This window comes from Pholcus phalangioides, unplaced genomic scaffold, assembly GCF_987345545.1.
Source record: "Pholcus phalangioides strain wild (caught in Gottingen) unplaced genomic scaffold, Ppha-v1.0 ptg000011l_1, whole genome shotgun sequence".
Taxonomy (NCBI): Eukaryota; Metazoa; Arthropoda; class Arachnida; order Araneae; family Pholcidae; genus Pholcus; species Pholcus phalangioides.
Genome location: NW_028301604.1, coordinates 8,534,340 through 8,559,588, shown reverse-complemented (window position 1 = coordinate 8,559,588; position 25,249 = coordinate 8,534,340). Strand labels below are relative to the sequence as shown.

General features: G+C 38.6%; 1 protein-coding gene across 2 annotated transcripts in view; it reads right to left on the bottom strand.

The window, feature by feature from the left end:
• homer (protein) overlaps positions 1-25,249 on the bottom strand; it is a 242,861-nt gene that overhangs the window by 113,124 nt on the left and 104,488 nt on the right. For both annotated transcript variants that reach the window (XM_089238954.1, XM_089238952.1), the window contains exon 3: positions 17,811-17,942. In XM_089238954.1, coding sequence (XP_089095080.1) covers positions 17,811-17,942 — 132 coding nt within the window. The remainder of the gene's footprint in view (positions 1-17,810; positions 17,943-25,249) is intronic.

Here is a 25,249-nt window from a genome sequence, read left to right as displayed (position 1 = left end):
TATGTTGCCAAGAAACTTATACCAAGATAGAAAAAAGGAAAAAATAGATTGCAAAAAAAGAAAGAAAAAAAGAGAAAAAAAATTAAAAAAATAGATTGCAAAAAAAAGAAGAAAAAAATTAAAAAATAGATTGCAAAAAAGAAGAAAAAAATCAGAAATACAGGAGCAAGAAGTGAAAAATAAATAAAAGTCTTATCATCTTGATCGAAGTTAGCGACCTCCAAATTCTGTCATCCCGAATAACTTCGGAAAGAAATTTTTCTCTCGCTCTCTCATGAAAAGAAAAGTAGAGATACCTAACTACATGCGGTGAATAAAAAATAAAAAGGACCAAAAAGCAGAAAAGATTGAGATTCTAGAAAAAGACATCTCCACAAAAATATTTTCTAACGAGTAGAATTTCTGGATTTCCGAGAATAACACAGTAAAAAAAAACCATTACGAATGGAAACTAAGAAAAACGCGTTACTTAGTATACGTTAGAACTGTAGTGGTGCTTTGAAGTATCTAGATGCCGATTTTTTTTCAAGAATAAGTATAGAAAAATAGAGGGAAGAGTCTGGAAAGTAACGTTCAACACAAGGTTCATTTAAGATGGATCAACTCAGTGAGTGAGTGAGAGAGATTGGAATGGCGCAAGCCAGTGCTCATCTCATAATCAGGAAATAAATATGCTTCGATTTCTTGGAGTTGGCGATTATGCAACTTTATCTGCTCCTCACACTTCCTACCATATCTTTATATCTTATTTTACTGCCAAGCGATTAAAAATAGCACCACTTTCTAACATGCAGAAAAACTAATTACGTATGCATGGTGACTTATCTTGCGATAGAAACGAAAAATAGCAATTTTTAAGAACATAAAAGTTTTTAACATTCATTTCGAAAGTGACCAGATATTTTCAACTTTTTTTTTCGCTTTGATAAGAATATCGAGCTTTTTAAATAAAAATGGAATAAAGGCAATAAAACACCGAATCTTAATAAGACTGTATTATGAAGCCACAAGAAAAATATCTTAAAGACTGAAAATTGTTTGATTCTGTATGATTAGCAAGCTGACCAGGGGAGACCCGTAATAAAGGCGCGAAGGTGCCGCCCCTCAAGATCATTTCTAGGCATCATCATGCCTTAAGTTATCTGAATGTTAATTTAATGTCTCAAAACTGATATATATCCCGTGGGTTTTATTAATGTTTGATTGAAAAGATATTCAGAAGCGAAATGTCGCTTCCTTTTACAGGAGAATAATTTAGAACTTGCAGCAAGAGATTCTACTAAAGGGCAAATTCAGTTCATATTTTCATATATTGACTTTGCCGCCGCGCTAGTCTCCGCGCCACAGTGATAAATTTCCCATATCCGCATTGGCGGATTAAAGTCGGTCGAGGCCCCGGGTGCAAAAGAAAATATTGGGCGCCTTAAATTAGAAAAAAGTGTGAAGTTTGGATTCTTTGGGCCCTTTAGAAGTCGGGGTCCTGGGCACGCCCGTCGTTGGAAAATTCGGCTAAAATTGATCCATGAAGGAATTTTCGTGACATTTGCGGAATTTTTGAGTTCATCAAACAAAAAAAAAAAATTTCTTTTAAATTAAACACTCAGTTTAATGATTTACTAAGTGTACTTGACAATATATTTTCACCGATAGCTGGCAGCCCATTTTCCAAAGTGTGAAAATTTTACTCAAAAGGGAAATATTTGAGGGAAATTTTCCTCGAATAAATATCTATAAAATGATCAAACAGTAACAAACAAAAAATAATAATTCATTATCTCGAAAAACATAAACGATATTTAGTTTACACAGGACAGGATTTTATTAAATAAAAGTCATTCAAGTATTGCGTCAACATCGATGGGGGGGGGGTGGTTTCAGGTTTGCTGACTTCTGATGGCAAGGGGGAGGGGGTTTGAATGATGCTTACGCCACCAAACCCCCTTTTATAAAAATATGGAATATTCTTAATGGCATCTTACTCGGTGAGCCAAAAACGAGAAAACTCTTTCGCTAGTTTGTGGGCACCTGAACTAACATTCCCTATTGATGAGTCATCTACATAGCCACTTTAGCGATCTCTAAATGTTCCGCGGATCCTTCAAGTGATCTGGAAATGTGTCCGGGCTGCTTAAGTGCTTTGGAACTATGCCGCGCGTTACTCAAGTGATCTGTAATTATGCCGCGGATCACTTAAGTAATTTGGGAATGTGCCGCTTGTAACTTGAGTGATGTACAACGGCACTGGGGCCAGCTGTAAAACTATGCCACATATCACTCAAGGGATCTCTAAATGTGCCACGGACCGCTTAAGTGTTCTGGGACTGTGTCCCGGGTCACTTAAGTGATCTGTGAATGTGATCTGGAAATGTGTGCCATGGGTCACTAAAATATTCTGGAATTGTGCCACTTGGTTTATTTTTACAAAATTAGGTTTGAGGTGGCGGGCCACAGCAAATAACCCCGAGGGCCACATTTGGTCGTCGCGCCATGAGTTTAGCATATATGGCTTAAAGGGTGGGTCGCAATGAATTTCTTAAAAGAGAAATTTTGAGTTCTTAGCCCTCAAATAGCACTGAAATGAACAGAAATTGGTTATAATAACATATAAAGGTATTTTCTTCCGAAATTTTGATTTAAAAAATATTTTTTTCATCAAGAAATAAATTTTTGATCGTCTGATCATCTGGGGACTATAAGGAGGGTCATGTCTCCCCCCCCCCCCGCGTACATCTCTGATCCCAATATGCGTTAGGAGGTAGGAGGAAGAGCTGATGAAGTTCTGCTAACGGGGGGGGGGGGGGGGGTCAGAGTTTTGCTGACAACAAGGAGGGGTCAAAATGGCTTAAAATCTGCTCACGTAATACTTGAACGGCCCCATAACAAAAATTTGTTGTAAGAATAGTAGTTGTCTTTATTGTCGACACAGGTGACTAAAATAAAAAATTCTCCTTACGGCACGGCGTTATCTGAAGATGACGACTGCAACTATTGTGGCGATGAAATTTGAAATTTATTCGTTATTGAAAAAAATTCATGTTTTTTTTTGTGAGAAAACGTTAAAAGGATATCACACGCGCATACAATGAATGCTATACAAATATGTCGGTTTTAGACTAATATTTTTCAAGGTTTTTTTGTGTAGTATGTTATATCCAAATTATTTTCTTTGGTTAATTAGATTTGAATCAGCCAAGTAATGATGAAGGGGGTTTGATGGGTTTCCGCTACCCATTGGAACCCCGGTATCACCAATTATGGTTTTCAGGTTTCAAATTTGTTTTTTCTTCTTTGGTTAAGCTAGTGATAGGCAAACTACGGCCCGCTTAGAGGTTCTATCCAGCACGCTGCAGATTTCAAAATAATAGTACAGAAGTTTTCAATTTTTCAGGGTTTTAAAAAGTTATTTCAAGAAGTTGTTCAACTTTTTGCATATGAAAATACAGTGGTGCGAATTTAGATAGAAATTGATTTATAAACCCTCTTTACATATGCAAAAAATTGAACATAATATGCAATAAATATATATACATGTTGTACTTATATTTATTTTTTCATAGTTGTAAAGGATAAACCGGTGTTTCATTTGCAATGAAACCGTGGCAGTCTTCAAAGTACAGATAGAACACATTCCAATTATGAATAAATGGCCGAATATGTCCAGCCCACTGAAATTTTTTCTTTTTTGTTCCACTCCTAAAAAAGTTTGCCCACCACTGGGTTAAGCCAATTTTTTTTTTTCTTCGTTACTCTTTCCCTTTTTATGACTTATATTTCTTTCGACTGCGTTGTTTTTGTGTTTTCTCTAGATGAGCACTCATTTTGCAATGATTTGTGAATAAAATCCTCTCGTGGCTCTTTTCAATCCTTCTCTACACATACATACACAACTTATGCACATGCACAAACTTGTCTTTCCCCTTCACATACCACCCCTAGTGATTTGTAAGTCGCCAGACAGCCCTCGCAGGCTGGGCAGCGACGGAAACACGATAATTATTTATAAAATATTTTAAATCATTTTTCACATTTATCTGAACAAGCAGGCAAAATATATTTTCGAAAATATCTACTTTTTCTTGACTGAAAATACTAGTTTATTATCGACTGAAAATACTAGTTTATTATCGACTGAAAATACTAACCTTTTTCCAAGCTGTACCACAGCGGTTCTCAACCGATGCTCCGCGGAGTCCCAAGGGCTCCGTGTGCAACTCCCAGGGGCTCCGCGGCGACTCGAGGAAAATAAAATGAATCAGTAAATTTGATAGATAAGTAAATAAGAGAGGCCCACAAGGTTCTGCCATAAAAATTATGTACAAAAAAGGGCTTCTCGAGTCAAACAGGGTTCCGACATAGAAATTATATACTGAAAAGGCGAGTCAAAAAAAGTTGAGAACCGCTGCTGTACCACAATCAATATTATTCTCACTGCACGTGCCACTCTTGGAATTTTAACACGCATACCATACGCCCCGTTTTACGGGACACGAGCATTCTCTCTGTTCCTGAAAAATATTTTTCGGTTGTGCTAAATCTTTATGTTCGTAAAAATGTTCAGTTTGTCACTCTTTTGAGTTCTAAATTGCTTTTATTTTCGAGTCATAAATTCGATTATCGCAACGCAGATTTGTGTATGTAGGTATATCGGTAGAAGTTCATCTTACCTACACCATGTTGGGCATAGACACCGGAACCTGAGGATTCAGGGTGCTTGCCTCCCCCAATTAACTTTGTAAGATAGCTTAGTCCCTCCCAAGAATTCATGGATATACAATGTGATTGTATTATATATGGGGAGGAAGGGGGCAATGCATTTTCCCTATGCAGACGATCCTGAATCTCATTATACATGGGACATCCAACTACTATGCTCAAAGATGAAAAACCGAACAGAATCGTATTGAATAGGAATTCATCACATAATTATTATTTTAAGAGTGCCTACCATGCTTAATATAGGTTTGGCAGCCTACAAGACAATCATTCATAAGAATAAGACCGTTTAAAAGTTGGAGAAAATCTTTTTGATTGAGAAATGGAAAATAGAATTTCTTTAATTTTTGAAAAGCATTCGCGTGCCACTCCTGGTACCGTGGCACGCGCGCCGCGGGTTGGACACCCCTGACGTATTTATTTATTTATTTATAATCTCATACAACAGACATATGCCCAATTACAGTGGAGTGAAAGAACAGCACGTTGCGACACAGAAAAGCGAGAAATAATACACAAATAAGTAGAACCTCTCGATAACGAACACCCCATGGGACCGAAAATTTTGTCCGCTAATGGATGGATAAATAATAATGAATAGTAAAATATATTGAGGCCCTTTTTTCGACGTAATTCAAAAAGTGTGAATTAACGGATAGCAAAATACCTTGAAGCCCTTCGACGTAATTAAAAAAAGTGTCCGTTAACTGGAGGTTTCCGCTATGGGAGGTTCTACTGTACATAGACTGGCATTATATAAAAATGAAAATTTCCAAAATGAGATGAATTATTGTAGTAAAAAATGAGGATGAGATGAATGAACGATCTGCAGTTTCTATTGTTTGCTTCCTAAGAATGATAGCCGAATCGAAAACCAGATTTGGTCACTGACGGCTTTCGAATAAAGTGAAGTATAACTAGATTTATCACTTGAGTAGAGACTAATTGCATCACGATAAGGTAATCGAGTTATAAGCTAGCCCGAATCGGCAAAGACGACAGAGACTGAGGAATTCGGCAAAAGCTGTTCCACGGAGATTTCTCAGTTAACTCCTGTTTGCATCAGATTGGTAAAACCAAAAGCTATCGTATCTGTTATATGTAACGTCGTGGGATGTAATAACGTTATTCATGATCTTGATGAATACAAGTGTATATGCATCTTAAGCACGGGAAAAAATGCGCAAAAACAGAATTGGCTCATTTTCATATTTTTACATTGGCACTGCGGTTTGATTTACCATACTCATGCGAAGTTGATTATTTTTCCAATACCTCGTACGGGAATAAGGATACAATTATGCTGATGACTTCAAAGAGGAGAAAAAATCGATCCGTCTACGCGATCGGTTTCAACGGCCTTTTATTAGGCCTTTAACACGCGTAAACATGAACAATCGTGCTGCCTCAAACATTATAGGCGAATAGGATTGTTGTAAAAGATATAGGTAAGATTCGTAAGCACGGTGCCGTACATTATATGACACTATCTTCTTTTATTAATTTCTCAAAAAGAAAGTCCACAGAAGATATTTAATTATCAATTATTTCATCCTTTTAATATGAGTGATGTAATCAATAAAGATAGATATGTTACGGTAAATGTGATAAATCGGTTATTATGTATAATAACCAGATTTTTATCAGTTATTATGCCCAACTGACCGTTTTGGTAGGTTATTACGCAAAATCACATTTACTGCAATAGATATAACTCGTGTTATTATCAGTAATACTTTTCATGGGTAGCATTGATTTATGATATGTATTATTGATACACTGTTACCTGCGGCTTCGCTGCGTGGATATGGTAATCTGAAAATTTCCCCTCAAGTTCCCTTTAGGGGTTTAATTTTGAAAAATTCTTTCTCTGTCTTTTAGTGTCTCTCTATATTATAAAATAAAACAACTGACCAAATATCATATTTATAGCTTTAAAGTTACTCCATGCAAATTTTGCACCCCCTTATGATCCCTTCAGCGGTTGAATTTTGAAAAATATTTTCTTAGTGAGTCTCTACATCATAAAATAAAACTACTGACCAAATTTCATATTTATATCAGGTCGTAAACAAACGGTATTTATACATATTCATATCATTCAAGTCCATGTCACTGTTTGTCCCGGGGGTCTCTGGGGACGTGTCAGGGTCGCTTCCTTGTTGTTCTATGTGCCTTCTTGCCGCTCGTGTTGCCAGTCTGCTGAATCTTCTTGTAGGCTGCTGAGGTCTGGTCGTCTGGGAGCCCATATCTATTCTTCTCCTGTGCAGTTTCTCGATGCCCTCTTCTTCAAGGTAGAGCGTGAGATTCTCCAGTGTTCTTGATTCATTCTCGAGCCCCCCGGCTCATCCTTCTAAACCACTTCTTCACCAGCTCTTGCCATGGTTTGATTAGATGGAAGTCTTTTGTGTAGGGGCAGCTGGTGGCATAGTGGAGTGGTGTGCCGACTTCTACGCGTATGCATTTGCCGTTGTTTGATATTTTAAACCACTAGGTAGCTGGGGAATGGTCCATGGCCCGTGAAAAAATTGGCTTTCTCTCGTGACCATTCTACTGCCCTCCCGCCAACTCGAGGCAGAATATCATGGATTAGTGTGCCTTGGTGTTTAGGGTCGTCCCAGTCCTCCTGCCACATTTGTAATAAGGAGCCTTTTGGCATCAGAGGGGGAAGTTTTATTGGTTCTCGGCATCAACAGTGGAATCGAAAAAAATAGGCCCCCATAATCCGATATACTGCACCAAACACAATTTGTTTTCATCATGTAAGGGCTATTCATGAACAATCAAAAAGTATAGGCATATAAGTTAAGTGGGAAACGCAGAAGAGAAAGCTTTCGCATCTCAACACATAAGGAAAATATCATCAGGAGTTTTGAGTCATTTACAACAAATACGACACCGTGTTTAACAAACTTCCAAGTTACGCTATTTCTAAGTTACCACGCGTGGTCAGGAACACGCAAAACGCTTCAAATGACGTACGTTACAAATATCAGTTTTGATACGTTCTCTACCACTAGAAAATAGCTCTACTCGAAAGCCCGACTTCGGAATATGCATACAAGAAGCGAAGCGTAGCGATCGTTATCAGAAAAATGTTAGCTATCTAAAGGCATCCTGCTTTTACTTCGAGTACTTCTCTGAATAAATACTGTCGAAACTTCGAGTATTATTACAGATGCGATTCTCATTGCTCCAATGAAGCGAAACCTACTCTATATACGTAATATTCCTACTCGCATTTATTCCGCTTTTGGCTAATACTAGCTCGTATCTAATATCACAAATCCGGTTCAAATTAGTTGTTCAGTACTGCATGTCAACAAATAATATGGAAATTAGAGCTGCAAAATATGGATACAGAAGAAATATTTGTGCTTACACAAACAAACTAAAGTGAGCATTGCAACCTGCTCTGGAAGTGATAAGGCTTTCGATTCCATTTCAATTGCTACCATCCTACAGTGCATTCATATTTTACGTTTTTATAACCTCAAGTTCATACGTCTGCGAAGGTCCTTGATTTCTAATACCACTAAATTTTTTAAAACATCAGACATCCTATATTCCAAATTCCCATTTTTTACAATTGCTGCATGAGAAAAGAAAAGGCATGTTTTACTTAAAAAAAAATCTCAGGAAGACAACAAATCAGTAAAAAATTTGTTCGTTTGCGACTATCTTCTGACATTTTTGCGTTACTCTTTCATCTAAAATGAAATATGATTTCACTCAATGGGACACACAGTCCCCCGATCACGTGAACACATAAAAATATGCGTGTAAACATGTACACAAACACTGGAGACCTAATTCCATTCGCAGAAAACATCAATTTATAAGCAATACTTTGCAAATAAAAAGAATTTGGCTTCCATTTACTCCGCTTACATGTGTTTTTTATATTACAATTTCGCAAGTTACGTTGGTCACGTTACGTTGGTCACACGCACTTGAGCACAAATAATTAAAAAAAAAAAAAGTTATTTAATTTGATGCTTTGGCAGGTATATTAAATTAAACTCAACATTTGAAAGCTATAATGTGAAGAAATTGGGGACGTGAAAACATGTAGATTCAGAGGAATTGCTAAAAGAAATGAAGTATTTTTTTAAGGGGGTATAAAAGCTGTTACATTGGTCACAGCCACTATTTATGAAAAAAAATTAATAGATTGAGTAAAAATTATGCATTCAACAATTTTTATACCATTCCCTGCGGTGGTGCACAAGTTTTATAACTTTTAAAACTACCTTTTTATAAAATTCCATTATTTACAAGCAAAAAACAGAGCTCATTTCGGCTGTGAATGTTACGTTGGTCACGTGGAATGACCCTAAAATAAAAATTTATTAGATGGATGTTAAATCATCCAATATCATAACTCAAAATTTAACATTCTAGTCACCTGAATGATTAATATTAATAGAACTTTATATCTATTCTATAATATAAAATCACAAACTCGAATAAAACCTGTTTCTATGCGTCGGAAATCGGTTACGTATTTTTGTGTGTTACGGAAATCTGTTACGATTTTGGGTGGTTTTCATTTAACTATTGAATATATTGGGAACCGTTTGACCCATCAGGACCAAATTATGTGTATGTACCGAGAGGCGTGGCAGGAGGAGGAAAAGAAACAAGTTTTTAAAAGTAAGAAATTGATATAAAAAAAAAACCAAAATTTTTTTCCGTTAAAGACGAGAACTTAACGACGCAGGTAATCGTTGATTATAGGGAAGTAAAGATAAAACAAAGCGAATAAACTGATCATTCAACCATAACACTTCACTCATAGTTAGTAAAACTGGGGGCAGATGACGGCACTGCACATGACAAGCATTACACAGAAAACAAAACTTTACGTCAGGTTGCACTACACGTACACGCACATTCCCGCATGTACCGATTCGTTGGGGGGTTCCGCGGGGGGGGGGGTGTGGTGTAGCAGTGGTGGGTGGGGGCTCGGGGATCCATGATGCAGCCACCTCGTTGGGCAATTTGCCTGTTGTGGCGTTGTATTTGTATTTGTATTACTGTCTACAACTGAGGAACAAAAACATTTGTAATAGTCCACTCTGAGTAGTAAGAAAACTTTTGATCACTACTTAAGCAATTTGAAAGATAAGTAACGTCTGACAGGAAAACGAGGATTTCGTTTCAGGAATTCTGTAACCCATGTATACGAGCAAACATTGAAATGGAGATACAGTATCAAGAGAAGCAAAAAATACAGAGAGTAACAAATTATTAAAGCAAAAAAATCACGTAAGCAGTTTGGAAATGAAACTCCGAAACACTGCTCAAGTTGCGTTTTTATTTCTTTCCCGATATGTTACTGATATGAAATATGAGAGTGCAGAGGAAAAGAGAGAAAAGATTAAAATGAACAACAATACACGCAGATCCTCCAGTAAAAACATAAAGCCAATAACCTGCGCAGAGGCAATCAAACCGAGAAGCTTATGCAGATGAGGTTTTCCGTCGATTAATTTTCACGTTTTTCTTGCATGCTTTAAGAAGAGAAGTCGTGATAACCACGCCCATACATGAAAATACGGAGAGCTTGGCGCTTGTCCCGCTGAGAAACAATGTAAAACGAGAGCACGTCAAACTGATTGGAAAATCTCTCTAGAGAATATTTGGCTCGGTATACAACTAGAGCTTGAAAATGCACCTCTGTGAACTTCTTTGTTCAGAAAGGAGAGAAGCTACAATCAACTCCCCATTCTCTCGAGCAGTTGGACCAAGAATAGTAGCGTGAGTACGTTAATACAGTAAGAAAGTCTTGAGCATCAAGAATATACAAATAATATCACTAGAGATATTGCTTACTATGATTTTTTAATACATTATGATCGACTGTCCCTTCTAAATCAGCGGCTGGAATCCGATTGATCATTATACACTTTATATGCAATTTCTGCATTTCTTAGAGAATATGCGACGGCGCTTACATTTTTACAAACATGATTTTGGATATTTGCTTATGCTATTGCGGTGTTTTTAATCTTCAAGACATTAATAACGAACATTATTGTATAAAATAGAAAATATCTCAACTATTTACCAATTTCTGCGGCACAGTAGAAATCACTAAGCCCCCCCCCCCGGAAAAATGGCATATCTTTTTCAATAAAGTAGGCTTTCTTCCAATTTTCAGCAGGTGCAAAGTAAGGGGTGTAGAGAAAAGTGTTTCATTGAGAAATATTACAAAATATCTGAGCTTGCCAGAGCTTAAATAAGCAGATTTTAAGGAGGCAAGGTGTGTATCGCGTCAATGCCACTTAGAGGGTTAACTACAATTTTTATTACTCTGGCTTAGTACGTACTGAGAAAACGGAAAGCGTTTTCAAAACAACATCTGTTTTTAGAATACAAGGAAATAAAAAAAAAACATGAAAGTTAAATTTTATCCTGCAAACGGTGACAAAATAGGATACGACAAAATGAGGTGCTTACACTGAGATCACAAATGTATTTCAATGCTTTTTCCCACATCACTCCGAATTCGGTGCTGATTCCGAGAAATTCGGTACGTGATACATAAAATATTACATGAAAAAAATAGCATAGGACAACACAGACAAACATAGCCAACTAGTCTCTCGATCGACAATAGAAATATGAGATATTTTATATACTCGTGCACGTGGGAAAAGCTAATAGTCTTTAAATGGTTAAGAAAGGGTTCAAAGAGATTTCCAATCATTTATTTCAAATACAAAGGCCCCAACAGACAAAATGCAGAACGAGGTGGATGAAAAAAGATGGCCATAAAAAATATGGATGTCGAATACATACATAGCTAAACTATATCAAAAATACAGCAAACCAATAAAAGCAATAAAAAACCAATAATTATAATAAAATATAAATATAATGCCCATAAAAAATTATGGCTGTCTCATCTGAGTATGGATAGCTTCTCGATTTATCCCAATATTTTTATCGTGTTTCTTTTAAACGTGTCAATTTTGCTAGAATTCACGGCCCTCGGTGGTAAGCTATTCCATTATTCACAACCTCAGGAGAAAAAAATCCTACTCTATCCATAAAAAAGCGTAAAGCGGCCGGTTTTCCGATTTACAGGGGGAGGATGATGTTGGGGAAGGGTGCCCAATATTAAAAATTGATTAAGAAGTTATATAATTATAATCAGAAAAACACAATTGCTGCATGAGAAAAAAAGATATAGTTTACTTAAAAAAAAAACATTCTCAGGAAGACAACAGATCTGTAAAAAATTTGTTCGCTTGCGACTATCTTCTGACATTTTTACGCTACTGTTTCATCTAAAATGAAATATGATTTCACTCACTGGGACACAGTCTCCCCTGATCACATGAAAACATTAAGAAAAATAAAAATTTATTATATGGATGCTAAATCATCCAATATTCATAACTAAAAATTTAACATTCTAGTTACCTGAGAATGATTAATATATTAATAGAACTTTATATCTATTCCATAATATAAAATCAAAAACTCGAATAAAACCTGTTTCTATGCAATGGAAATCGGTTACGTATTTTGGTGTGTTATGGAAATCGGTAACGATTTTGGGTGAAGTTTTCATTTAACTACTGAATATATCGGGAACCGTTTGACCCATCAGGACCAAATTATGTGTATGTACCGAGAGGCGTGGCCCTCCACATCCTGCGGTAGGGCCCCTATGCTGGGATAGTTGGCAGGCCCCAAACCAGCTTTTTCACGGGGCCCCTCTGTGGTTAATTTATAGTGTGAAAAATCAAAAAGTGGTAAGAATCATTCCGGTCCCTATCAGTCCTGCGCTTGTGGGGGCCATGCCGAGAGGTATGTATATGTATACTAAACATATATAACCAGTGCTCGCAACACATAGGGTCGGGTGCGTGGTATTGCACATATACCTTCATGAGGAAGTTAAAAGGTTTCATTTTCAAGGGCCTTTGACGGATCTCATGGTTTTCTTGCTGCTTTAACATCGAATAATTTGCAATAACGGAAGCCGAAGATATATCCAGTATGGGACCTCATAAAAATCAGCGAATTGGGTCCTGCCTCGTTGATTGGGTGGCCCTGGATTGTATTCGTTGCCAAAATGAATACAAATAAAAATTTTTGGTGGCTCTCACGGGGGGGGGGGGGATGTCCGACAAGTCTCCAGGTCTCGGTTCCCATGGAAAAGTTGACAGGTTTCATTTTGGGGGCCTTGGATGAATCTCAATGATTTTTGTTTTGTTTGGCATTGTAAAATTTGCAACTGCGGAAGCCGAGATAAATCCAGTTTGGGGCTCCCAATAAAAATCTGCGTATTGGTTCCCGGGTAATTGATTGGGGCCATGGGTTTTTATTTGTTCGTGAAATGAATACAAATGAAAATTTTTCGTGGCCCTCACAGAGGGGATGTCCAACAAGCTTCTAGGTCGGGAACCCTATGTGGATGTTAACAGATATCATTTTGGGAGCTCTGGATGAATTGCATTTTAAAATTCTGCGAATTGGGTTCCGGGTCCTTGATTAGAAGCCGTGGAATTTATTTGTTGGTAAAATGAATGCAAGTGAAAAATTTTCGTGGTCCAACAGGGCTCCAGTCTGGGATCCCCCATGGAGAAGTTTTCTGGGGGTACTTGATGAATCACATTTGCTTTTATTCCCTTTATTATTGTAAAATTCGTCAGTAAGCTGGTGTTTTCACATCACTTTTCATAGCACTCTGATGATAAAAAGGAGTGGGATGAAATAAACAAGACCTGTTGTAAAGGGGGGGAGGGTTGGCCGCCAATAGGCGAAAAATACCCCCCCCCCCCCAGTAATAGAATAATATCGCACTCTCTGGAATCAAGGGCATTATTTTTTGTCAAAAAGTTTCAAAAATCATGAAAACTACCGACCCCGAACAACTCAACAATAAAAAGTAATTTTATATTTCAGACATGGTAAAATTTCGACGATACTTGAATATCGAGAAAATAATAATTTATTATTGTAAATCAATCAAAAATGCGTGAATTATGAACTCAATTTTGGCACAAGTTCATTTAGAAAAATCGGCCTGAATTAAAAAAATAAAACGTTGTAAAATTCGTGAAATCATAAAAGGCTAGGATGACATGCAGATTTCAGAAAAATATTGATCCATCAAATGGATGCAAGAGGATTTTGGCATCACTCAGTGTTTACTGTCTAATACAGAGGCGGCTGGAGACATCGCTTCGGCGCAAAAGCCGCACTATAGTAAAACTTCCGTGGAAATTACTCTCCGTGCAAAAAACCTCTCCAGCGGTGTCCACTCTTTCTCACCGTGGGGTGTGCGGGAATGTTCAGCTAGGTTCCACGGAGTAATGTCGACCAACGGCTCATCGATGATTTATAACGCCGACCAGTTTGCGACACAGGCAGGAAAACGACAATATTACCGATTCGGCAAAAAAACATATTTTTAGAAGCAAAAGCGTATAAACGCATTAACTTGCCAAAATCGTACTAAATGCGATAAAATCGTAACAGTTGGAAGGTATGCAACCCTATAAGAGAAAAACTCCCTGCGACACCACAACCTATAATTATTCCTCACCAATCGATAATGGTGTCTCCTTGTAGAAGCAGTTGATTGACGATGTATTAACTCATGGTCCGTCCTATCCATCATGCTAAAAATTTTAAACACTTCAATCATATCCCACCGACATCTGCGCTCTTCCAATGCTAACATTTTCAAAAAATAAAGCTTCTCTTCATTGCTTAATCCCCGTGTGCCATCAAGAGCTGCACCCACTCGACCAAGTCTAAGTCTCTCGGTACGTATGGTCTCCAAAACCTGACGGCATACTCCAATCCAAGACGAACTAAGCCCCGGAAAAGTGTAAGGATCACTTTAGGAGAAAGCGAAGAGACTTTTTGAGAATAAAACCGAACATTCTATTCGATTTTTTGACCACATCTGAACTATGTTCAGAAAACCTAAGCCGCTCAACAGAAAGAATATCCAGATCGGTGATCCTAGTTGCATCCATAATAATAAATGTTAACACCGTTCAACTCGTAAGTGAAACTTGGGTTGTTCGAACCAAAATGAGCGACCATGCACTTGTCAACGATAAAAGACATGCTCCATTCATTTGCTCACGATGCTATTCTGTTTAAGTTGGTCTGGAGCAACTCCCTATCTCTTTGATTCTCGACTACTCCCGATCAACTTCACGCCATCTGCGAATTTGCTAACAATCCCATCGATAACCTGATCGAGTTTATCGATGAAGAGTAAAAAAGTGTAGGACCAAGGACACTTCCTTGAGGGACTCCGCTTGTGACACCTTTCCAGTGTGAATATTCCCTGTTCAACATAACCCGTTGTGACCTATCTCTTAACCACGATTCTATCCAATTCAATAAGTTGCCCCAATCCCATGTAAACAGTTCAAGAGTTTACATGTTGAACTTGATCAAATGCCCTCTGAAAATGAAGATACACTATGTTGACGTTTTTGCTATTTTCCAAAGCCTTAGTCACGTGATCATAGAAGCAAAGGAGGGGAGGTTGGTTACACATGACTTCCCCATGACACACTCTCGTATATCCACTTCACTAATTCCCTTTTGAAAATAATTTCCAAAATTTTCGAGACGGAGCTCGTTAAACTCACTGAACGATAATTAAACACGGCTTTTCTACTGACCATTTTAAATATCGGAACCACATTAGCAAGTTTCCAATTCCTTGGAACGATACCCTCAGCAACACTATTCCTGTAAATCTGCGCGACTGGCCCCAACAATTCATTAGCATATTCCCTGAGGACCCTAGGATAGATATTATCTGGTTCTAATGCTTTGCTTGCACATACATTTTTTAGACGTTTTAGGACCAATTGTATTTCGGTGAGGACTTTGTCACCCCATGCCATACCAGTACTTTGTACATCGCTTTCACTATTAATGACTGACGACGAAAAAGTCATTCAAAGCACTACACATACATATATTGCTCTTTATCCTAGACCCTCCTATCGAGAGTGGGGGGCAACCGTCCCGTTACATTCATTATTGACGTACCTGAAAAATTATTTTGGGTCAGAGCTAATGTTATCTGCCAACCTGGATTCAACTTCCTTTTTACTATCCCTTATCGCTTTCTTCAACGCCCTTCTTTTTTCAGTAAATGATGGCAGGTCACCTCTTCCACTTTTGTATTCTCTGAATGCCCTTCTGTTTTCAAGATAAAGATTATGCACGTTATTCGTGAACCAGAGGGGTTGCGGTGAACAATCCCGATTTTTACGAACAAAAGGTATGACATAGGGCAAAACAGAGGCGAGCTTTGTTCTGAATTCTTCCCACTGACAGCAACGGGTCTTTGAAAATTAACCCTAACCTTTCCTTCAAAAGTTGGTTCTTCGAAAATAAGGAACCATTCCTTTATTATTCGGTTTATTCACGAAGGTGGTACGAAAAAAGTTAAGAAAAGTAATCCTATATGAACACTAGAAGAAAATTTGTCTCCAACCGAAACATGTTCAACAAGATCCTCGCAACTAGTGAGAATCAAGTTCAAAATTGATGTGCCCCTAATAGCTTTTCATACCTCTACAAATACAATAAATTTTCGAGCACCAACTTAAGAAATTTCTCTCATATTGATTCCTAGGCGATGTTCTCCCAATCGATACCCGTATAATTAAAATCCCCTATTATTATTACCCTCTTATGTTTACACATGCACGAAATTTCTTCATGAAGCGTGGAGATATAGTTTGGATCTCGATTGGGTGGGTTATAGCAAACTCCTACAATAAACTTATCACGTTTTTTGTTTTCAAAGAAACCTCATTTATTCACATGAAATCATTTCTTATACTTCTAATCCGTCAAAACACGGCAAAAAACTTTATACGCGCAACAAAATTCACTTTTTTCCCCCTTTGTGACAACAAAGTTTCAACGGCGGAATAAGACTTCGGCCTAAAATATATGTTACGATTATTTTGTTCGATGATTTGATCATTTTTGTCGCACCACGATCATTTTCTGCACACGAGGGCTAATTAGACCGGGACTTACAATTTATTGCCGATTCCGAACGGGAGGCTTGTTTTTATACTCATCGAGGGGTTGGTGTGCTGACCCCTCGATGGGGGACTCTCTGTGGTCACGTCGCCGTTTTTTGTTGTACCCGTGTCAGGAAATTTTTCTGACAGGGACGAACCAGGTATCGAACTCGCGACACCTCTATATAAACATCCTTTGGTACTTTAGGCGAACATCTTATCGACCTGGGTTACCGCGCCCCTACAATTGCTCGAAAAGCAAAATTTGGAAAGCATTAAAAAATCATTGTCCTTTAAAACACTTCGACTCTATCGAATTCTGATTTATAAGCTTAATTATATGCACATAGCTACTTTTTTTCTGTACTATAACGAGTACTTTTCACGCAAATGAGAAACTGATTGATGCACTAATTGATTCGCTGTATCCAGAATCCATTCAAGTTTTATGAGAGAAGACAACCATTTTCAAGTAAAGTAGAACGTGAATTCCAAAGCGGAACTTCAACGAACTCATTTCCGTTGCAAGGTACCACAGCATCAATCCATCCCATGATAAGATCAGCCATCAAGCAATAGGCGCAAACGAAAATCGATGAATCTTTTCTCTTCCCAACCCAACCAAATCGATTTTGTTCGTTCACACGTTCTATTTGCTGACCTTAACACGCACATTCAAAATATTTCAAGCCCCCCCCCCTTTCAATATATCACAACCAATAAGATTCTGAAAAAAAATTTAATCAATAAAAAGAAAACAGTAAATATGCTAATGAATTCATAATAAAATAAAATAAAAAATTTTTAGAATATTTTTTACTCGTGACTTTTTTGACATGTAAAACTCATTTTCTGGTGGCAAAGTAATGATTTGAAAATTAAAATAAAATAAGAAGAACTGAGAGGTGTCCACGAAAATTCTTCGTGCAATTAGGAGATCTGTTCTCCCTCTTTGAGCATTTTTTATTCATACGTGAACTGTCGGAAATGGGCTGTTAAATATATGATCTAAAGAAAGCAGGAAGAAACGTCGTTGTAAAACGCAATATATTCTGTTACCTTGTTAAGCTCGGGTTCGGAGGCGAATCCTAACCCGTAGACGGTGTTTGCCCTGATGTCTGACCACTGGCCGAATTTCTGAGATGTTTTTGTGAACGTCATGTTTGGAGTAATGGTGCTGTTGATGACGGCCTATATTAAAAGATATATGAAATTAATGTTTACTCATTTAATCGAATTCCGAGTACAGTCGAACTTCGTTTTACGCAAAACATGTACGTAAATTTGGTCCCGTCAGAAATTTTTTTAAAATTTTACCAGATAAGAACATGGAATTCGGTTAACACGAAATAATTCCTTAGTTTCACGTTGACGAAGTTCAACTGTATTCGCAAGCAATAACAATAATATAAGCAGGGTGAATAGTAGAATCCCTTTTATGAAGCTGCACTCGTGTGCAAAATTAAGAGAATTAGAAGCAAATTATGTCGAATTAATGAAAAACTAGTGGAAAGATTTTAATGAAATTTGATATGAACACACAGTTATAACAGAGAAAGAGATGTACCATACGAAAGTCATAGTACGCGCGCATGATTGTTAGTAAAGCTCATCATTGCAGGAATGTCCAAAATCTACGTTGCGAGATCGAACCGAAAATTAGTCTATACAAATACAACGCCACAACAGGCAAATTGCCCAACGAGGTGGCTGACTTAAGAACACCATGAATCCCCGAGCCATTTTTTGGAGGCCCTACCACTACTGCTACACCACACACGCACCCCGTCCACACACACCCCGCGGAACCCCCAACGAATCGGTACATGCGGGAATGTGCGTGTACGTGTAGTGAAACCTGACGTGAAGTTTTTTTTGTTTCTCTGTAATGCTTATGTGTAGTGCTGCCATCTGCCACCAGTTTTTCTAACTATGAGTGAAGTGTTATGATTGAATGATTTAACGTTGTAGGACTGTTGCTCTCTGTGGCGAGACTTTTTAACGGGGAGATCGGCTCGCATTTGCGCCTTGAAGTTGGGAACCACAGAAAACCAACTTCAGCCGACCACCACTGCGGGGTTCGAACCCGGATCCTCGCATCGCGAGTCTGTCACTATAACCACTCGACCACCACAGCTAATATGCGGTATAGTCCCCTCTCGCAGTCAGACAGGTCGCACAGCGCGACGGCATACTGGACACGAGGCAGTTGAGGAGTCCCTGTGGCAATCGGTCCCACTACAGCAGCAACGCAGTTTTCAGTTCCGGGATGATTCTCGGAGGGTGATGGCGAGATGCAATTGCCCTCCCAATAGCATCCCAGACATGTTCTATAGGGTTTAGGTCAGGAGATCTGGCTGGCTAATCCATACGCCGAATATCCTCACTTTCCAGATAATCGTTTACCAGGTGAGCCGGTTGCGGACGAGCGTTGCCGTCCATGAACAGAAACCGAGAACCAACTGTGGCCCGGAAAAGTGAAACATAAGGCTCTAAGATCTCCTTTCTATACCTCCTAGCAGTCACGGACCCTCTACCAAACACATGGAGGGGTGTTCCTGCATGATGCCTGCCCAGACCATGACACCTCCACCACCATAGTGGTCCATTTCCCTGATGTGGGAGGGATGGTATCAGGTATCAGGCTCTCTCCAGATGAGTGTACGTCGAGAATCAGTGTCCAGGCTGAATCGCGACTCATCTGTGAACAGCACGGTGCTCCACTGAAGTCTGGTCCAAGGCTGATGTTGTCTGCACCATGCTAAACGCGCTCTCTTGCGTGCTGCAGTTCGCGGGACGCAAACAGTGTGGGTCTTCTGGCATAAAGCCCTCTGTCATGAAGCCTTCGGGTAAACAGTAAACCGTGAAACCCAAGTTCCAGTGGCAGCATGCACCTCACGTGAGAACTGTGATGCTATAGCAGTCCTGTTGCGCCGAGCTGAAAGTGCCAAATAACGATCCTCATTGTTCGTCGTGGCTCTTCGACGACCTTGTCCCGGTCTTCTTGATATGGATCCAGTGTCCTGAAATTGTTTCCACAAATTGCAGACGACACTGGGTGTAATATCAAGCTCTGTAGCCACCTGCACTTGTGATTGCCTTGCCTCCAATCTACCGTCGATTCTCCATCTCATTCCGTCATCCGTACGTTTGTGGCTACTCATTTCACCTGACAGCTTTTAAAATTAACCAAACTCTTGCGAGAAACATAGCGAATTTCACCGAGGATTACGAGCACACGAATCTTCGAAAACGCCTCGTGTCCTTATCATCTCAGTCCGTAGTCACAGCTCCGCCCACACGCACGTGTACGCTTACGTATTCGACACTGAATATTTGCATACTTCTTCGGTGGCATTAGTACTTTTGATTCAGTATTTTTTGTGAAATAGACAATGTGCAAATTCTCTTAATTTTGCACAAGAGTGTATATAAAATAACGAGAAAACATACCTAAAATTTATACACTGCTCAAAACAATTAGGGGAGCACATGTTTTTAACAAAATTACGCAAAGATGTATACCGATAAGTAACATAAAATGAATCATCCATAATTTAAAGCCTAGCAGGAAACGGAAGAAGAAAACTTCATATGCAAATCAAAGTTCATGACGTCAAAAACCAGAAAAAGGAGATAAGGGCAGAAATCGGGATGTTGCAGAAACGTCTGTTTTACTGCCGTAACTGTGAAATTCGATTGCGCAGTATTTTTTTTTGAAACAAGGTGACTTGAGGATGTCTCAAAAACGTGATTTACCGGAATCCATGGCATGGCGTGTTATAGGCAGACTGGAATCCGGGCAAACACAACGTAGTGTCGCGGACGCTGTTGGAGTCGCCAGAAGTGTTGTTGCAAGGCTGTGGAATCGATTCCAAGAAACAGGAAATGTTAGACGTCGACCAGGGCAAGGTCGCCCACGCGCCACTACAGCAACTGATGACCGGTATATACGGTTAACAGCCCGTCGATACAGAACAGAGAATGCTACGCAGCTGCAAAGACGGTTGCTCTTGGAAACAGGACGAAGGGTGTCCAGCCAAACAGTGCGTAATCGGCTTCACGAGAGAGGGCTCTATGCACGTAGGCCAATGGTCTGCATTCCGTTGACCCCACGCCACCGTGTGGCCCGAAGAAGATGGGCTGCTGAACATCGAGATTGGGGGCAACATGATTGGAGCCAAGTGCTGTTTACAGACGAGTCCCGATTCAGTCTGGAGTGTGACACCCGACGTGTTCTGGTATGGAGGGACAGGGGCACTCGAAATAACCCCGCATTCGTTCGGGAAAGGTCACAATACAGACGAGCTGGTTGGATGGTATGGGGTGGAATCAGCATAGGCGGACGTACGGACCTGCATATCATTCGGAATGGCACTTTGACGGCCCGAAGGTATGCAGACGAGATACTGCGACCTCATGTCATCCTTTACGCTGGAGCCATTGGAGATTCCTTTGTTTTCCAGGATGATAATGCCCGACCGCATAGAGCTCGTCTGGTGGAGAACATGCTTGAAGCTGAAACAATACAGCGTATGGAATGGCCAGCGTGCTCTCCTGACCTGAATCCAATCGAGCATGTTTGGGACATGTTCGGATGACGCATTGCTGCGCGACCAAGGCTGCCTGTTACTGTCCGAGACTTGCAGATTGCACTTCTTGAGGAGTGGAACAGTATTCCCCAAAGTCTGATCGATAACCTCATCGCATCCATGGCAAACAGGTGTGCAGCAGTCTTAGCTGTTCGAGGAGACCACACGCCCTATTAAAACTCATGCATCATGTCTAAACAGTACTATTTTTTATCGTTTACATGTAACCAAATTGTTGCCCTAAATCATCTTTTCATGTTTTTTCCATATTTTCAAAGAATTAAAGCTTAATTCCAAATTTTTTTACGTCTTTTTTCTGTATTGCGCATTGATACGCGTGTACTATCCATTGTATGCCAATACGTGGCTGTCTCGCACGGTTTTCTTCACTTTTTTGCTTGCTCCCCTAATTGTTTTGAGCAGTGTAGATATAAGAGGAAAAGAAGTTACGCACTACAAATATAACACCACTTGAAACATTTCAAAAACAGTAGTAAATAACTTAATTTTAAAAACTGTATCGAAATATGATTTTTAAAAACTATCGAAATAAGGTTTTTAAAAACTGTACCACAAATTGTAGACTCTCACCGACTGAGTATGAAATGCTGCACACATTAACAGTATGAGAAGCAATAGTGAAATGCCAATTGTTGATTGTCATTCGTTGAAATGCCAATTCTTTTTTCCATGAATTAAACATTAACCGCTTCACAAAGCAGCAATATTTACATTATTGTTCAAAATGCTCCTTCTTGATGCGATTAGTGAGATAACATTGACTGGAATAGTACAAATTAGTGTTTCACTCAATTTAGCGTATGCGCCGTAGTATATAAAGAAAACTAAAAATATATTTTTATTTTGACTTAAACGCCACGCTTTCGTATGAGCTGAACATTTCCAGGATAAAATTAAACTTTCATGTAATTACTATTTCTTATTCGCAAACAAATGTTAAATAGAAAGTGCTTGTTAAACGCTCAGAACGAATTCCAACAAGTTGAAATACAAATACAACGCCACAACAGGCAAATTGCCCAACGAGGTGGCTGACTTAAGAACATCATGGATCCCCGAGCCCCTACCTACTACTGCTACACCACACATGCACCCCCCCCCCCCCGCGGAACCCCGCAACGAATCGGTACATGCGGGAATGTGCGTGTACGTGTAGTGCAACCTGACGTAAAGTTTGTTTCTATGTAATGCTTGTTATGTGTAGTGCTGTCATCTGCCCCCAGTTTTTTACTAACTATGAGTGAAGTGTTATGGTTGAATGATTTACTGTTGTAGGACTGTTGCTCTCTGTGGCAAGACTTTTTAACGGGGAGATCGGCTCGCATTTGCGCCTTGAAGTTGGGAACCACAGAAAACCAACTTCAGCCGACCACCACTGTGGGGTTCGAACCCGGATCCTCGCATCACGAGTCCGGCATTATAACCACTCGACCACCACAGCGGAAATGAAATTTATTATTCTCTTATTTGACTGTTCTACGACAATGATGATGATGAAGATCATGAAACAAAAATTAACGTAGTTGCCACAAGCCTCTAAAACGGTTATTCCCAACGTGGGGCAAACGCCCCACAAGGGGGAAATTTGAGTTTTTCTATGAATTCTTGGAACCTTCTGAACTTAATTTTTTTATCAGTTCAAATTTTTAATGTTTGAACAATTTATTGATGACTTCCTTATTTTTCTCTCTCAGTGGAAGGGCTTTGACTAAGGGTTCTTAACGTTTTTCGTTTCACGGAAAATTTGTGCGAGTAAGATAAAGTCCATGGACCTACTGTGTTAATAAAATGAAAAATTAAGGGCCACAGACAATCCCCTTTAGAAAATCATATTCTTTGTATACCAATGTAAAAACAATGAGTGGTTTTCTCATCCAGGATCACGGACCCGTTGAAGTCTCCCCGACGAGGACCTCCGATTAAAAGAGCCACTGCTTTTGACTAAGTAAAAGCAGACAGAGATGGGGGGGGGGGGGAGACCCCTGGTTTTAAAATTTACGGCAAAACAAAAAATAATGGTTCTATTTGGAAAAAATAAACTTTGTTATGAAACTATGAAGTTTCACCACCGGGGGGTGGGGTGTAAGTAAGTACCCGTAACATAAGTACGGAGGGGACATTAAGATTTAAGAGATGCTTTTGTGGGGGCAGGGCCTAAAAAAGGTTGGGAACCACTGCTCTAAAATTATGTTTCTAAAAAACGAAAGCGGATAGATAAAAAAAATACGGTATGTACTGTAGTATGAAGAAATGTGGATAAAAGTAATACATAAAATGTGTGTACGATATAAGATGAGCATCCTCATGTAGATATTCTTGATTTGGATATAAACATTAGAGACATATCTTTGGAGAAAACTTGTAGGATGTTTAAAGAACCGAGGGGGAGGGGGTAATAAGAACTATTTTGTACGATTTTTGTGTGTGCATAGAAACCACAATTCAACAACCACCATGAAATAATATGAACCGTCAATTGTATCAAACTATCTCTACGAACTTGACACTTGAAATGAACGTCACAGAAGTGAGAAAATATTTTTTTTCGTGAACGCGATTTACTTTTCAATCTAATGGCTTATTCCTTATACACATGATTTTCATGAAGTATTAAAATATAGATATATTTATAGTGTAAAAAACACGTGAACATACACAAAATTCTGCATTTGTTCCCTGAAAAAAGAATATTATCTATTTCAATTTTATTTTCGCATATTGCGGATGAAATGGGTGAAATTTCAAACTCTGAGAGAAAAAAAAACACATACATAAGGGAGAAAAAATGTTTGTCTCTTTAGTGAACGTACGTGTCAAGCTAAAAGGAATTTTCCACATCGGAATAAGGACAAAAAATAATAATAAACACAAAAAAACTAAGTTTCTTTTTTTTCCATGCAGCTTAGGAGCAAACAATATCTTTATGAATAAAACAGGCAGCGACAGACGTCGGTGTCGTTCCGCCTCGCTTACTATTTACTGTCGTATTAGCTAGCCAACGTTACGTGGAAAAAATGCCTTAGAGGAAACAGAAGAAGTAAAATAAAAGTACGCTTCCATAAAAGATAAGGCTCTAAATCGATAGGAAAGGATAAATAAAAGTAAAAATTGTTCGGAAATGGGTCATTATGACCCGAGATGCGTAGCCCTCTCTCCACTACTCTGCCGATATTGTGGAACAAAGAAGGAATACACACAAGTGCATAATATCATCATGTAAAACTTTAGAAACCTGAAACAAGACTGAAATAAGAAAAGCTTCGGCTGATACTAAAACGATCAATTTTTCGTAGTAAAGTGCGATAAATTTCAAGGACGGGGGGGGGGGGAGAGAAATTATGCGATGTCAACGTCTTCTCAAACTCAACTTTCAATTCAAGCATGTGATCATAAAACGGGCATCGAGTTTCAACAAGGACCCTTTTAAATAGGGATGGGACGAATGATGATTTGGTCGAATACCGAACATCGGCAGCTGAACATCAATTTTTTTAAAATTCATCACAATTATAAATAAAATTTGTGTTTTTCATTGAAAATTAAACTATTGGTAATTTCAAATGATTTTTGAATTGATATTGAAATAAATGAAATGAAATTAATCAAATTAAATGACATTTTTATTTGCGCATTTTTAAATGCGCAATTTTTAATTAAATATTGAAAAACTGGTAACTGAGAAAGATTTTTATTAAAGATTTTTACTGACAATCAAATTTAATGATGATATATTGTATTTTAATACTACTTACAGAATCGATTTCTTTTTCAACTCTTATTACCACAATTTTACATCCTAATTAAGAAAATTTCAACCATTATTTACTCTCAACTAGTAATGAATCATAAAAGAAAAATATATACGACTTATTTCCTTATTTGTTC